This window comes from Alligator mississippiensis, chromosome 12, assembly GCF_030867095.1.
Source record: "Alligator mississippiensis isolate rAllMis1 chromosome 12, rAllMis1, whole genome shotgun sequence".
NCBI lineage: Eukaryota > Metazoa > Chordata > Crocodylia > Alligatoridae > Alligator > Alligator mississippiensis.
In genome coordinates this window covers 19,306,224-19,322,988 of record NC_081835.1, presented here as the reverse complement: position 1 = coordinate 19,322,988, position 16,765 = coordinate 19,306,224, and the positions used below count along the sequence as shown (strand labels likewise).

Genomic DNA, 16,765 nt, shown 5'->3' with positions numbered 1-16,765 from the left:
GACAAGTACAGCAACAATTGTAAGAGCTTTATCCCAAGAGTGAGGAACTGCTTTCATGCATCAGACTGGAATTAGGCCAGAATGCCATTTAGAGGGCAAAATCTTAATAGAAAAGTATTCCAGCACAGGGGCTCATTGCACAGCTTGTCAGCCTCGCCATGTCATGGTTATCACAGCAAGCCAAAAGCTGTCAGCAAAACTGACAAACCACTAGTCAAACTGCCTTGCTATAATCTGAGTAGTAAAATGGGAATCTGTTGGGTTCTCGTCTTGGTTCTGTCATTGACACGCTGGGTGAGGTTGAGCAAATCACTTTATCTGACTATCCCTCCATTTCCTCATATGCAAAACAAGTTTACTACCTCCCTAACTTGCAAAAGGGTGCCAAGGATGAATACAAGCCTTCTTCCTCATGTTGAAAGCCATGCAATTGGCTATGAAAAAGGGGGCTGGCATCACAAGTATCAGGTCTTTGAAAATGGTCGCTGCTAGGGGTGTGCGAAATGGGCCATATTCGATTCAGATTCGGCCTGAACTGGGGACACTGATTTGATTCATTGATTTGAATGGGTACCTTGACGTACCAGGCATGACTCATGAACACTGCGATGGTGGGGTGAATGGAGCGTCCCACAGGAGTGTGGGGGGACCCCCCGTGTGCTCGGCAACGAACCCAGAAGTGGACTAGAAGTACTTCTGGTCCATTTCTGGGTCCGCCGCTGAGTGGCTGGGGGGCCCCCCTGTCCCCGCCCCGGCTCAGCGATCGGCCGCAGGGAACACCTGGTGCCCCCCAGACCCAGGAGGCACCAGTCACCGAGCCGGGAGGGGGGATGCGGGGGGCCCCCTGCGCACTCCCCAGCAGAACCGGACATGGACCGGAAATCCCACCATGCTCCCGTGGGATTCATAGATGCTCCATTTGTCCCAGCATCTCCGCATTCACAAGCTGCCTGGTACCTTGAGGTATGTAGAAAAAACTTTTAAAGCTGTGTTTATGTCTGAATTGCCGAACCTTGCTGAATCTCTCCGAATCGATTCAGAGCATTCCGATTTGATTCGGAGAGATTAAAGGGTCTCCTTATTCAATTCAGAGAGTTGGCTGCCAAATCGAATCAGCGACTGAAGCTTTGCACAGCCCTAGTCATAGTTTCATAGTTAGTAGGGTCAGAAGGGACCTGAGCATATCATCAAGTCCGACCCCCTGCCATGGGCAGGAAAGGATGCTGGGGTCAAACGACCCGGTAAGGTGTCTATCCAGCCTCCTCTTAAAGACCCCCAGGATAGGAGTGAGCACCACTTCCCTTGGAAGTTGGTTCCAGATCCTAGCCGCCCTGACTGAAGTAGTGCCTCCTGATATCCAGCCTGAATCTGCTCTGTCAGCTTATGGCCATTGTTCCTTGTTACTCCCTGTAGTGCTCAGGGGAACAGGGACTCTCCCACTGCCTGCTGGTCTCCCTTGGCCAGTTTATGGATGGCCACCAGATCGCCTCTCAGCTTTCTCTTGTGGAGGCTGAACAGGTTCACATCCCATAGCCTATCCTCATAGGACCTGCCCTGCTGCCCCCTGATCATGCGAGTGACCCTCCTCTGGACCCTCTTCATGTTGTCCACATCCCTCCTGAAGTGCAGTGCCCAGAACTGGACACAGTACTCCAACTGCAGCCTGACCAGTGTCGCATAGAGGGTGGAGGATCACCTCCCTGGACCTGCTCGTGATGCATCTGTGGATGCGTGACAAGGTGCGATTAGCCTTTCTGACTGTATCCCCACACTGGCAGCCCACGTTCATCTTGGAGTCTATAATGACTCCAAGATCCTTTTCTGCCTCCTTGCTGTCAAGAGGGGAGTTCTCCAGCCTGTAGGTGTGCTGCTGGTTCTTCCTCCCCAGGTGCAGTACCTTGTACTTCTCAGTGTTGAAACCCATCCTATTTTTATCCGCCCACCTCTGAAACCTGCCCAGATCTGATTGCAGCTTGTCCCTCCCTTCTAGCGTGCCCACTTCCCCCCACATCTTAGTGTCATCTGCGAATTTGAACAAGGTGCTATTCACCCCCTCGTCCAAGTCGCTGATGAAGATGTTGAACAGCGCAGACCCAAGGACCGAGTCCTCGGGGACCCCACTGCACACATCCTTCCAGGTCGAAAAAGACCCATCCACCACCACTCTCTGGGTACGGCCCTCCAGCCAATTGGCAACCCATCTGACTGTGTAGAGAGCGACACCACAGTCGCCTAATTTTTTAATGAGAATGGGGTGAGAGACAGTGTCGAAGGCTTTTCTAAAGTCCAGAAAGACTACATTCACTGCAACGCCTGCATCCAAGGATTTAAGTGACCTGGTCATAGAAGGCCACCAGGTTGGTCTAACAGGACCTGCCTCTGATGAACACATGTTGGTTGCCCCTAAGCATACACTCCCCTGCTTGCCCCTCGCAGATGTGCACCTGGATAATTTTCTCAAAGAGCTTCCCCAGGACCGAGGTAAGACTAACAGGCCTATAGTTTCCTGGGTCCTCCCCTCCTCCCTTTTTTGAAAATGGGGACCACGTTGGCCCTCTTCCAGTCCTCTGGCACCTTGCCAGAGCACCACAAGTGTCTTACCCTTTCTAACAGCCCCCCTACAAACCCAAGCAATGGCTGTATAATCCTCCCTAGTGATGGCCCCTCCTTTCCAATGACTGCATGCCTCCTTTTTAGCCTCGAGACATTCCTGGATGCTTTTTGTTAGCCAAGGGGGCTTTTGAGCACTCTTGCTCCCTTTGACCCTTGTTGGGATTGCCACGCTTTGAGCTTGGAGGATCGTCTCCTTAAGGAACGACCACTCTTCTTGAACTCCCAACTCCCCTCCCCTTCGGGACCTCAGTCTCTCCCCAACTAATCTCCTTACCTCATTGAAATCTGCCCTCCTGAAGTCCAGGGTTACCGTCTTGCTGCAGGCCTTTGCCTTTGTCGCTGCCTGTCTTGATGCTTCAAGGATATCTGGCTCAGGGGACTACTTGTTTGATCCTACCAAGTAAATCCTTGCTCGTGCATAATATTCTATTTGCTTCTGGTTACCATTGGGTTGTAAAAAGTAGAGAATCTGATACAAAGGTAAAAATCCCTTCTCAAGCTAGCACTGAAAGCAATGTCTCATCCCCTGCTTCTTCATTACAGGTTCCTGCATCTCCTCCTACCACCTGTGCCATTGGTATGAGGTGCAGTATTTATTACCATAACTCACTTTTGCTGCTGCTGTTGTCAGCCCAGCTCTTTTCCCTGCTGGAGTTGTCTTTGTCTGAAAGTACCACCTGGGAGCTAAAAATCATGTGCCAACAGAAAACCCTCCAGCAGGAGAGTCATCATCATGGATCTGGGCTTTCCGTTTGCCATGGGGCTGCAGGTTGGGAGTGAGGGGCACTGGCAGGGCCAAGGGGCTGCAGGTCAGGAGTGAGGGGCACAAGCAGGGCTCAGGGTGTGTAGGGCTGTGGGTTGGGAGTGAGAGGCACTGGCAGGGCTAGGGGGCTGCTGGTTGGGAGTGAGGGGCAATGCATGGGCAGGGACAAGGCATATCAAGGCTGCTCAGCACTACGAAGTGGGAGGGAACACAGCCACGGCTGGACCCGCATCCTGGTGAGCAAAGAGGGCAGAGGGAGCTCTGATTTTCTATGATTAAAAAAACCAAAATCAAATGCCAAAAGATATAGGTGTTTAGAATTTATTTAATTATAAATGATCGAGGCATTGGTAGGCTCCCAAACTGCTTTAAAACTGTAAACATATCAACAAAACATGGTGTTCAGCTGACACCTATGTAGTAGTGTTTCATTTTAACTGTGGAAAAAGACAGACTTTGAGGTTTTATCAGAGGATTTGGGACTTTTAAACAGAGAAAACCAAGATCCCTGGTCATCAGCCATCTTTGCAAATGATCCTGAAGGAAAAGGACACTGCTGACAGCAACTGAGAAAACTTCCTTCACAACAGGTCTCCCATCTCTTAGGACTTACTGGCAGGAGAAAGCTGCACTCTTGTATTTGAATCATTTCTAAACTAATTAACTCAAACAGGTACAAAACTCCAGGTGGGTTCACTCAGCTCAGATAGAAAATAGTTTATTATGGTTCATAGTAAGCACACTCCTTAAGCTACAATAAGCAGGGTGGCACAACAGTGTTGTGTAGTAACCGAGTTTACGTGCAACATTCACCATCACCCAATCAGATAGGAAGAGCCAAAAAAAAGATTATGCCAGCATTTCGAGGAGGAGATGCATACAGATGTTAACTGTAAGAGACCCTTTTTGGGAGGCTGGGGCCATGTGCTTTGTGGTGTTCCTCCAGTTTGATGATCTGGCTCCTTTGTGAAGCAGCTGGGTCACCACACCTGATGTGGGAGCTTAGGAGCTCCGGAAAGACACCATTCTTTCATCCAAAGGCTTTTTATTATTCTGCTGGAGACTTAATGAATTTACAATTCTGCCTGTTTCATAAGTGCTTGGAAATTAATCAGACCAGAAACAAAAAGCCAGTCCGTAAACGTCTGATTTCTCCAGGGTGAACCAGCTGCTAAACTGCAGGGGAATTTACTTTAATTGCAGCAGAAAGCAGGGGGCCTGGAAGAGCCCACATCAGATCAGACAAGTGCAAAGGTTTATAAACGGCTACTACTGAGTCCCATGACGGTCTAGCTAGAGGGAGTGTGTGCCCACCCCCTAGTGAAACTGGGAAGGCAAACGTTACACGCCCCCAGCCACCCGCTCTCATTCCCAGCCCTTCAGGAAGTTATGAAACACATTTTCCCTGACAGCATTCTCTGGAGAAAAAGTTCACTTCATAAAGGTAAAATGCATTCTTTTAATTATTATTTTTTGTGCCTCCCCAGGGGAGTGGAGCGGGGGGAGGCACAACTTTCCTTGCTTAGCAGAGAGAATTTAATTTTCCTGTATTGGTGCCAAGAATAGACACCCTAAATTCAACGATCCTAATCTCTAGCCATCCATCAATAGCAGGGTGGGACTGTCTGATTCAAAATTTCTATTAGAGACTTTGTGTACTAAAAAAAGCCACTGTACCACCCAATTGTTCCTGCTGCTTTCCACTTACTGAAAGCAAGCATTTGATTGTAGCTCCCTCAATAAAGCTTACGGTACTTTCCCAGAAGACTCATCATAACTGGCACCATCCTCTCCCCACCGACCTTGCTACACCTCTCTGAATTTAAATTATGAGTCTGTGTTCTCCTAATACTGTCTGCTGTATCGTTCTTAGCATGACTTGAGCGGAGAACACCCTGAATGCACCAGGAGTTAGTAGGAAAGGGCTGACTTACCATTGCAAAGTGAGGATTTGAGAGTGACACTCAAAGCACCAGTCAGTGTCGGTAAGGAGAAGTCCACGGTTAGGACAGTTTTTGTGACAGCCGGAGAAAGAGATAAATGATACTTCTTTCTACCGTAAGTGTAGAGGAACTCTGCTAAAGATTTACTCCAAAGACATTAGGATAAAAATATTACTATACTGGCCAAATAATTTTTTAAAATTTCCAGACAAGGAAAAAAAGCATCGGAGTAACTGACTGGTATTACTCAAGCATGCACAGAGTCAGCTGGATAATACAGGTGACAATCTGACAACTGATGGGGGAAAAATAATAAATATAAACACAAATATTTTAAGACCACTGTTAGAAACTGCAAAACAAGCTCACAGGAGATCAAGTGAACATAACAAAACCTTTCAATCTATTTACCAAAGTGCTCAGAGCTCCCAATTTAATACAAGGGAAAACATTAATAAGCTGAACAGAGAACATTAATTTGAAGCCACATCGCTGTAGTTTAGAAATAAACCCACACAAAACAAAAAAAGGCTATGTGGGCCTCACCGATTTCACAGCAACTCTCATTCACAGTAGCCCACTTAATGCCCACAGTTAAGAAGAAAGCTCACAGCCAAGCCAGGTTTCTCTAGAGGTGAATACCTGGATTAGGTAGAAGAGCCGTATCTCAACTGAAGCTCTATAAAGTGTGACAGGATTGAGAAGGGGCAATCCTGAGGCTCAATAGGGTAAATGGAACACAGCAAAGCAGGAAAACTTACATTAAAGTGTACAGCTCAGACAGAAATGTATCCAGATTCAAGCATCCCCAAAGCCTGGAGGGTGGGATGCCCTCGACACACTGCTTTGATTCAGCACCGCCATTAACTAAAGGCAAGACAGATTGACTATTTCCAGGAAGAAAAATACACCTAAATCTTTTAGCTACACTTTAAAAAGCCACTAGGGTTTCTGCATCAACCTTAAAAAGGCTTGATATGCAGAAACTGCTGAGCACCCATGCTCTGAAAACCAGGCCCTTTGACAGGGCCTTCAGTTTGACATCTAAAAACTTGAATCACCCACAGACAAGGTTCTTTGGGTGAATCTGACATCTTTTTATTAGACCAACTTAAATAGTTGGAAGACAATTTTTAAGCAAGCTTTCGGGTTCAAAAACCCTTCGTCAGGCTAAGGAAGTTTCAGCAGTTGGTGTGTGCTCCTCCTGGATGGAATGAAAAGTAAAGAAGCCAGAGGCTGGACTGGTCTGCATGCAAGACAGGCAGTCAGTGAAGATGTAAATTGAGGAGTCAGTGGGTGAGAGAGGCTGGGTGATGGGGAGAGAAGGGGGATGAATAGTAGAGAAGTACCTGGGGAGTCAGATGTCAGGCAGGTTATAATGTGTCATAAATCCAATGTCTATATTTAGTCCATGATTTTTGGTATCCAGGAGGAGGAGAACAATGAAATAATCAGTAACACACGCCACCACAACAACCTCTCCCTACCAGAGAAAAAGGCCATAGAATCTCTAAGATGTAACCACCAAAGAGTAATAAAACCAGCAGATAAAGGAGAAGCCATAGTCATCTTAAACTGTGAAGACTACATAAAGGAAGCCAATGTCAGACAGCTCTCTGACACCACCTACTACAAAGAACTACAAGAAGATCCTACTCCCCTTTTCACCAAGAAACTCAACAATACCATCACATAATTTCCATCAGGACTACAAGAAAAGCTACTGACCTTGATCCCCCCACTACCTAACCCGGGGACTTTTTACATGCTCCCTAAAATCCACAAACAAGGGAACCCTGGCAGACCTATCATATCTAACTATGGGACCCTAACCAAGGAAATATCAGGTTTTGCAGAATCAATCCTAAAACCGCTTGTCACCCTCAGAGCAAGTTTTGTCCAAGACACTACAGACTTTCCATGGAAACTTAAAAATATAGACCACCTTCCCAGCAACACCCTCCTAAGCCACCATTGACATTACCAGCCTATATACCAACATCTCACACCAGGACGGCATTCAAGCCTGCCTTACATATCTACAGGAACAAAATTACAACTCAGAATACAGGCCCAAAGATATTACTGACCTTATACACTTCATCCTCACACACAACAATTTCACTTTTAATAACCAACACTTCCTCCAGACGATGGGAATAGCTATGGGCACCAAAATGGCCCCACAGTATGCCAACCTTTTTATGAGCCACCTGGAAGAAGACTTCCTCAAGACCTGCACCATCAAACCCTTGCTATACTTAAGATATACTGATGACATCTGCATCATTTGGACTGAAAACCTGCAATCTCTGATTGAGTTCCATCAGAAATTCAACAATCACCATCCCTCCATCTGACCTTCTCTAGAGTACTCCAGCACCAACATCTCCTTTTTAGACATGATGATCAGTATCCAGAATGATAAAATACAGACCACTTTATACAAGAAACCCACAGACCAACATACATATCTGCACAGAACCAGCAATCACCCTAAACACACCAAAAAAGCTGTGATCTACAGCCAAGCCCTCAGATACCACCGCATTTGCACTGAAGAGAACACCCAGGATTGCCACCTCACCAATCTTAAAAAGGCTTTCATCCAACTTTTTATTCCATCCAGGAAGAGCACACACCAACTGCTGAAGCTTCCTTAGCCTGATGAAGGGTTTTTGAACCCTAAAGCTTGCTTAATAACTATTCTCCAACCGTTTGGGTTGGTCTAATAAAAGATATCAAATTCACCCAAGGAACCTTGTCTGCCTATGTCCTTAGACCAACACGGCTACAACCCAAACCCCTTCACCCAACAAGGACACTCCTCCAGAGAGATACATCACACATTTGAAAGAGCCAACTGGATACTAGGTGAAGAACTGCTGCAGTACAGAAGAAAACTGCCACAAATCGCACACCACTGGTTATGACATATCACCCTCCCTTGAACCTGTACAGAAAATCCTCAAACAACTGCAGCCCATACTAGAAAGAGACCCTATTCTTAAAGAGATCTTCCCAGAGCCACCCATCCTAGCCTTCAAACAAGCACTGAACCTCGCTAACCTCATCACCAGAAGCAAACTTCCTCAAGCCCAAAACACACCAAATGGATCCAGACCATGCCACGACAAGAAATGCAAAACCTGCCAACACATCTCCACCACCCCCACTATTACTACACCCCACAACAGAGCCATCAGCATTCCCAGATATTACAGCTGCACCTCCAGAAATGTAGTCTCTCTCATCCAATGCACCAAATGCCCTGATGGAAAACATGCAGGAGAGACCAAACAACAACTGCGCACCAGAATGAACGCACACCGGAAAGCTATCAGAGACAGGAATACCCAATTACCGGTGGGGGCACATTCTCACAAGAAAAACACTCTCTCTCCAATCTCTCAGTCCTGATCCTCAAAGGAAACTTACACAACACTTCTCAGAGACAAGCTTATGAACTCCACTTCATCAACCTCCTGGATACTAAAAATCATGGACTAAATATAGACATTGGATTTATGACACATTATAACCTGCCTGACATCCGACTCCCCAGGTACCTCTCCACTATTCATCCCCCTTCTCTCCCCACCACCCATTGACTCCTCAGTCTACATCTTCACTGACTGCCTGTCTTGCATGCAGACCAGCCCGGCCTCTGGCTTCTTTACTTTTCATTCCATCCAAGGAAAGCACACACCAACTGCTGAAACTTCTTCAGCCTGACGAAGGGTTTTTGAACCCAAAAGCTTGCTTAATAATTGTTTTCCAACTATTTAAGTTGGTCTAATAAAAGATATCAGATTCACCCAAAGAACCTTGTCTGCCTATGTCCTTAGACCAAGACAGCTACAACCTACACCCCTGAATCACCTACAGGCACTGGTTTGGCCCTCTAGATGTAGCAGTGAAACCATGGGGGGAGAAGTAGTGCGCACTTGGAAAGCAAGAAGAACAAACTCTACAAGATAAAGAGAAGTGCTGGATACAGTACAGAGAAAGGGGAAGGGCAGGTACAGATTAGGAACGTTCGTTACTTTTTTAGACGTAATTGACAGTCAGCGCTTTAGAAAAGAACCTCACAAATTCATACCTGTGCCTGCCAGACCCACTGCTTGTTTACTCTGAAATCTTCAAACAATAAACTGTAAAGAAATTTGCACCACAAAATGTACTTTTCCTTATTTTTGTATAAAGAACTAAATGCTTTTCAAAATACAGAGTCAATGTATTCATGTTCAACATCGCCCCCAATACTACCAAGTTATTGAGAGAAGTGAAATAAAACTGTTGCAGATTTTGTTGGAATGATCAGCTTTGTGGATTAGAACAAAAATTAATAACTCTTTATTAGAGTATAAATTAATAATATAATAATGCTGAACAATTATATATCACTTTTACATGTTTTCCAATACTCTGCATGCGTGCATTAATAATTTACATCAACATTGTTCTCATTTAAGGTTAACAAATTAAAATATATATAATTACTTTTCTGAAATATTTTTCATTATGAAAAACTCCAAAGTGTATTATGTATATGCAAATGAATGTCCACCCATTATGGAAATGCAGCCACCAGTGAGATGGGACAGTAAGAGATAAGTAAAGAAATAGTAGAAATATAACAAAACAGACACTGCTGAAGGGACAGTAAAAATAGGCAGAAATGAATTACCCACGCCTAAATCTAGCCAGAACATATCATTACTCCTGCAGAAGACACCATATGGTCTTCCAAAGATGGACTGGTTTTATATGTACTCTGAAGTGCTTTAACACATCATATGCGTGACCTGTAATTAATGCCTAATAGTCTCACTGCCTTTATTTATTCCATTTTTAAACTGCTCCAGAACTTTGCACTGAAACTACAGAATAGCTGTAGTATACAAACCAGAAGGAAACCAGAGTTTTTGTGAACCCGACAGAAGACAGTCAGGGGACTGGGGAACATGTGAGAAGTAGTTTGAGCTTGTAGAAGAAATATATTAACTATATGTTAAAATACTCTATGGTGAAATTGTTAATACAGTTACATAACTAACTAAACCTCCCACTGAGATTAATGAGCCTGTTCACACATCTCAAATGAAAGCTGTCCAGCTGTCTACAAACTCAGGTGGGAAACATCACATCACTACATTCAAGCTTTTAAAAGCCAAAAGCATTTTTTAAATGGAAATCAGAAAGGAGCACAATTTAGGTGCAAATTCTTTAGCATTGTTGTGACCTAGAGCAAGAATCACAAAGAGAAGTGTTTCTTTTTGCCATTACACTGGTAAGAAATAGAGCTTACCCTTTCCACTTGACCTTCTTTGTGCTTCAGTTTGTACACTTTCAGCTTTGGAAGGAAAGTCTCTGTATAGTTTTTATCTTCTAGGCCTTGAAGCAATACCCCATGGAATGCCAACCTGCAGGTGTTTGCATGAATATCAGTATCCAGTTTTGACCCAATTACAAGACAGAGTCGAGGACAAGTGACTGGTTTTTCAAACTCCAGTAAGGCCCACTGTTGCTTCGGGAGCTGCTCTCCTGTCTGGTCATTATCCTTGTTTTCATCAGAAGCCTTCGAATCCTTGGACAAATATTCTTCTTGATAAAGGTAATCTCTTTCAAAATCAAAGGCATTGTCCAGGGGCTCTTTGTTGAAGTCAGCAGGGGCTGGACCGAAGAACATTACTCGTCCCATAACTGTTTCGTGACCAACTGTGATATGAAACTTGGCTTTGGTCTGCAGCGCACCTCGAAAATACTGAATTTTCTTCAGGGAGATAATGGCAGCATGTATGGTCTGGAGAGATTCTGGGGTACAGATGAGACCCCGTTCTAGCAGCTTGGGATCAAACTGGGTCACACAGATGCCTACCCTGTCCCCCTGCATGGCGTAAGTCACGGGAGTATGGAACATCTGCATGGACTTGACTTTCTTTGACACCTGTTTGGAAAGAAGCAAAAGAAATAAATATAGGTAATGAATTATCTTACTAAGATAAATGAAAAAAGCATCAACACATCCTGTATTATGCTCCATTAACATGCTCTCTCAAAGATTCACATACTAAAGATGAGCCTAAGTTTTGAGAAGTGGGAAGTGAACTCATTGGGCACCTGTACACATGACGAAAATTGCCTGTTTTTGCAGTTTAATTGCTTCACACTGTACACACATAAGGTTTTTTTTGCAATTTAAATGTTTGCTACATTACAGACTAAAGCACATCTGCATAGAGTTTAGCTTGCGAAGTAGCTATCTGTAACGTTGCAGCCTTTTGACAGCTCACCCCCCACCCCACACAGGAGAGGTGGGCTAAAGGCAGAAGCAGGGAGGAGCCCAATCCTTTTTTTTCTTCCCCCGGACCCTGCCCACATCTCCCATCACCAGGGGGTGAACTGCCAGCAGGCTCAGCAGCCCCTGAGCTGCGGGGGTCTCCGGTCATTTCCCCTGCGATGGTGCCACCCCCTGGGGCCATTCAGGTAGGCTGCTAATGGGCAGGTGCTGCCCCAGCTTGGACTTGGGGTACTCAGCCCGCTGGCAGCTCATGCAGGCAGGCTCCGCCAGGAAAAGAAAACCCCAAAAAGCAGCGAGGGGCCTAATCCTTTTTTTTTTCCCCATGGAGCCTGCCTGCCTCTCCCACAGCCGGGGAGCGATCTGCTGGTGGGCCCTGAGATGTGGGAGGGCCTGGGTCCTTCCCTTCACAGTGGTGGTGCCCTCTGGGGCCAGCTGGGCAGGCAGCTAGCTAGCAGGTGTTGGCCCAGCTTGAAGATATCACCCAGCCCAATCCAACTGAGGAGCCCTATGCAGAGAGAGGAGGGCACCTGGACCTCTTCAGACTCCGCAAGGGAAGGTTGAGAGGCGACCTTGTGCCTGCCTATAAGTTCATCATGGGGGCACAGAAGGGAATTGGTGAGGCTTTACTCACCAAGGCGCCCCTGGGGGTTACAAGAAATAATGGCCATAAGCTAGCAGAGAACAGATTTAGACTGGACATTAGGAAGAACTTCTTCACAGTTAGAGTGGCCAAAATCTGGAACGGGCTCCCAAGGGAGGTGGTGCTCTCCCCTACCCTGGAGGTCTTCAAGAGGAGGTTAGATAGGCATCTAGCTGGGGTCATCTAGACCCAGCACTCTTTCCTGCCTATGCAGGGGGTCGGACTCGATGATCTATTGAGGTCCCTTCCGACCCTAACATCTATGAATATATGAAACTGTTCCTCAAGCCCAAGCTGGGGCAGAAACTGCCTCCTAGCCGCCCACCTGGGCAGCTCGGCCCTCTAGCAGCTTGGCCACCAGCCACAGGAAATGCGGGCAGACTCCACCAAAAAAAAAGGATCGGGCCCCTCACCGTAACAGTGATGGAAGCCTCTAAATCAATGGTCTCCAACCTTTTTAAGTAGGAGATCACCTTTGGCATTTAAAGGCAACCCAAGATTTACCCTGCGTTGCCACCACACCCCTCCCCCAACCCCGCAGGTAAGTCTATGGAGAGGGAAGGGGTGGGCAGGTCGAGGCAGAGGGAGAAAAAATTATGTGGGGCACATCCCCAGCAGGTAAGTCCCACCCGGCCAGGGCCCCATTCAATTTACCCCTGCTCTTTCCTCCGCGGCCCTGTCCCTCACCATGGGGACCTTGATCTAACTTCCGCCCTTTACCTCCTCCATGGACTGACCTGCTGGGCTGGGGCATGCGCATGCATGCACGTGGGCACTCAGTCCCCCACCCCAGCCTCAGATCGACTCCAAGAGACTCCAAAATCTACTGCAAGAGGCTCTGAGATCTTGGTGACCACTGCTCTAATTTGAAATGGTGGGGTTTTGATCATCACAATTAAAAACTCACCATTTAATTTAGGGGACTAAACTCCCATCATGTGTACAAGAGCCCCAAGAAGAATATATTCCGAACATGGTATATAAGCCATTCTAGTATGAACCCCTCAGTGAATTTTTCTTGTCTTCTAAACTAATATTACCAGGTCTTAACTGCATCACTTCTGTGATATTTAATGGGAAAAATCAGCAAATAGATTAAAGTTTGGTTGTACACCTATGTATAACTTATAAGTAGATACACAATCTACACGTAAGCTGACAATACACCCCATTTTGGGCGGGACACTCCAGGATTCTGTAGCCTGGTCCTGGCAGATTTGTCAAAAGACCTTGGTTGAAGTCCGGCAAGGAGGCGGAGCAGCATGGTGCACCACCCCACCTGCACATGGTACGTCCTTGCTCCCACACAGAAGCAGCAGCACCTGCCCAGCCACCTGCGTGGTGCACCATGCCACTTCACCTCCCCGCCAGACTCCAGCTCAGGACTTATTACCAACTGGCCAGGACTGGACTATGGAATCCTGGAGTGTCCTGGCCAAACTGGGACATATGGTCACTCTACCTATATGACTATTTTTTATTTTAAAAAGTGGTACCATTCAAATGGCCGAGGTGTGTAACAGCACCCTAGAGAGTAACTGCATGCCCTAATGCTCGTTTCCTTTTCCTGCCTTCCCCTCCCAACTCTTCTTTGTGATAATCATTTACTGTCCTGCAATAATTGAGCTTATATTACCTTCTCTTACTCTGTAATTTTAGAAGTGCTGACCACAAAAAGACTTGCAACACAATACAAACAATTGGAGCATATTACCATATTTACTTGAATAGAAGACTACCCTAATTATAAGACAACCCCCCAATAATTAGAGTCTATATATGGCAAATTTATGAATTTGTTATAATTATTGGAGGTTTGCCTTGAATTTGTCCCCCCTGCCACAGCAGGGAAAATAGATTGGCTAGCCCTTTACTCTTTGCCTCCCCCCAACTTTTTGCCAACAGCCCCTTCCCTCTCTCTTTACTGTCAGATCCTGCACTCCCTGAGCAAATGGAAGTAAGGAGCAAATTTGGAAACAATAAGCTTGAAATTAAACATGGCTCTAGCAATTTGCATATAATACTCATGCATTTATTTTATCCAGAATTGATGCGTGTTATTTTTTTATTTTTTTTAACCGCTGCAATTTTTAGCACAGGTACTCCATAAGCACACTTTTGAGCAGTACTTTGGCACCTACTTATATAGAGTATAAACTATGCATGATATTAGTCCAAAGACAAAGGCTTGCCATTTACCACATAGTCCTTTGGGCTGGGTTCCACCACAGTTAAAAGTATTTCAAGCCACCATGACCCTATATCTCAGGAGTGCTCACTATGCATGTATACTCCAGATACCCCCCATAAAGGATCTATGTGCTAATTAGTCTCCACTCATGACTGGAACAGAGTGATCTTGTCAAGTCCTGGGATGTTCCAAAAATTTATATGCAGAAATGGTGCAGGGCAACCTGGTCCAGCTTCACCTTCACCTAATCATATGCACCAGGCTGAGACAGGGGCTGACAGAGGGATTCCTGTGAACCATCGTAGCTCACCATGACTTGGAAGAGAGTTGGCAGTAAGGGAGACTGTGGTTAATGGGTACTACCCATATGTCTCATTCAGGTGGGCTGCACTAACCTACCCTTGCATGTAGAGGTGCACCGATACAATGGTCCATATCATATCGGCACCAATAAAAGGAAAATTGACATTATCGGCAATTGGCTTTTTCTCGCTGATGCAGCCAATAATGTCACCGATAAATGCCACATATATGTGTGCAGCTACAGCATGCACATGGTCAGGAATGCAGCCTGACAGCTTGGAAAGCAGAATCTGGCTGGTAAGTCTGTTGGGGGGAATAGGTGTGTGGTAGATTGAGGCCCCTGTGGTGAGGGAGGGAGTGGGGCTGGGGCTGAGGCTGAGGCAGGGGCAGCCCAGCTGGGGCAGGGCATGGGGTGGAGCTAGTGGTTCATCCAGGGGGGTGGCTCTCGCCATTGTGTGCACCCCCGGGGAAGGCATGGGGGGCGTGTGCCCCCCCCAATCTCTATGAAGGGCAAGGAAGGACTGCCGCTGTGGGCTGGGGCTGCTCCAGCCTCTTCCTGGCAGCTGCACTTGGGCCAGGAGGGGCAGGTCAGGGCAGCGCTGGGAGGAGGGGTTATGGGGGAGGTAGAGACACCCCAAAATTCACCATAGCCCCCCCTCCCAGCACCGTCACCATCCACCCTACCCCACCCAACCCGAGTGCCGCCTCCAGAAAGAGGCTGCAGAAGCCTCAGACCCAAATACGGAGCACACCCTTGCCCCACACACAAATTGGGGGGGGACATGCCCCCTGTGCCTCCCTGGGGGTGTACACAGCGGTGGGAACCTCCCCCCCCAGATGAGCCACAGACTGTCCCATGCTCCACCCCGGCAGGATAGCACTTGCCCCTCCCCCACCCCCACTCCCTCCTCGATCTGCTTCCACCATGCCCCTCCCCCCCGCAACAGACTTACCAGCCAGATGCTGCTCTCCATGCTGCCAGACTGCATATCAGCAATTGGATCAGTATGAGCCGATATGGCTGGTCAATCATCACCCATCAGTATTGGGCCAATAAATCTTTATTGATGCACCCCTACTTGCACGTTTAGCAAACGTGGCCCGTGTGTTTTATAGTCGTCCTCAGTGTTGGCTGCATTTAATCAACTTCAGAGTTGGTTTTCATCACTGAGTATATGCTGCTTTTGGCAGCAGTTTAAAGATAGACAATGTATTTAGTGAGATTTTGTTGTATATGATTATAAGACTAGGGATTTTTTCCCCCATGCCAATAGGGGGGAAAAACCTTGTCTTATATTCAAGTAAATATGATATCTATATTTACTTTATGAATTAATCTGTATACTTGTGTTAATACAGGTAAGGGAATTTGCTTGAGACTCTCTTAATAACATGTATGGACAGCACTTTAAGATAGGCCTCTTTAAACAAACACTGTAGTTTGAATGGAATCTCACTCATGTCTGTGTTATAACATATCCACAACCTCACTTTCAAAGCAAGTTGGTCAACACATAAATAAAAGTAACAGCAGTAATTGCAGCATCTTTTGTCCAAGTCTATCAGTGTGCTTTATTCCAGATTCTTCAGTTTTCACAGCCCCTGTGTGAGGTAAGTTTTATAATACCCACTTAAAGTTGGAAAAGACTGAAGAAGCAGAGAAGTTAAGTAGTTTGGCTCAAGTTCATAACAAGTCAGAAATGGGAAAAAAGCCATGGTTGACCTTCTAGGATTTTTTAATGCCAGTCTTTGCGCTGACTTTATCTCATACACCAAGCATTCAAGCAACTATTGCTCAAAAACCATCAAGTCCATACTTTATTATACTGCATTTTACTTTTATATGCATTTACATAAGCATTAGTATACATAAGAATACATATGTTGATACTTTTAAATTGTTCACACTTTTTTTCAAAAGTCCTGTCTGAAATATTACAGGAAAAGACTGCAGTAAAACATTTTGTTGCATATAGCAAAGACTGAATGATTTGCTGTACCTAGAGAG

At 46.0% G+C, this 16,765-nt stretch overlaps 1 protein-coding gene and 1 long non-coding RNA gene across 3 annotated transcripts in view; one reads left to right on the top strand and one right to left on the bottom strand.

Moving 5' to 3' along the window:
* The window catches only part of EEFSEC (eukaryotic elongation factor, selenocysteine-tRNA specific), a 200,667-nt gene that overhangs the window by 81,023 nt on the left and 102,879 nt on the right, over positions 1-16,765 (bottom strand). For both annotated transcript variants that reach the window (XM_059716048.1, XM_059716050.1), the window contains exon 5: positions 10,631-11,269. In XM_059716048.1, coding sequence (XP_059572031.1) covers positions 10,631-11,269 — 639 coding nt within the window. The remainder of the gene's footprint in view (positions 1-10,630; positions 11,270-16,765) is intronic.
* Positions 4,755-9,822, top strand: LOC132244550 (uncharacterized). Its single transcript, XR_009456111.1, has 2 exons — positions 4,755-4,820; positions 6,749-9,822. It is a non-coding gene; the product is annotated as an uncharacterized LOC132244550 (long non-coding RNA).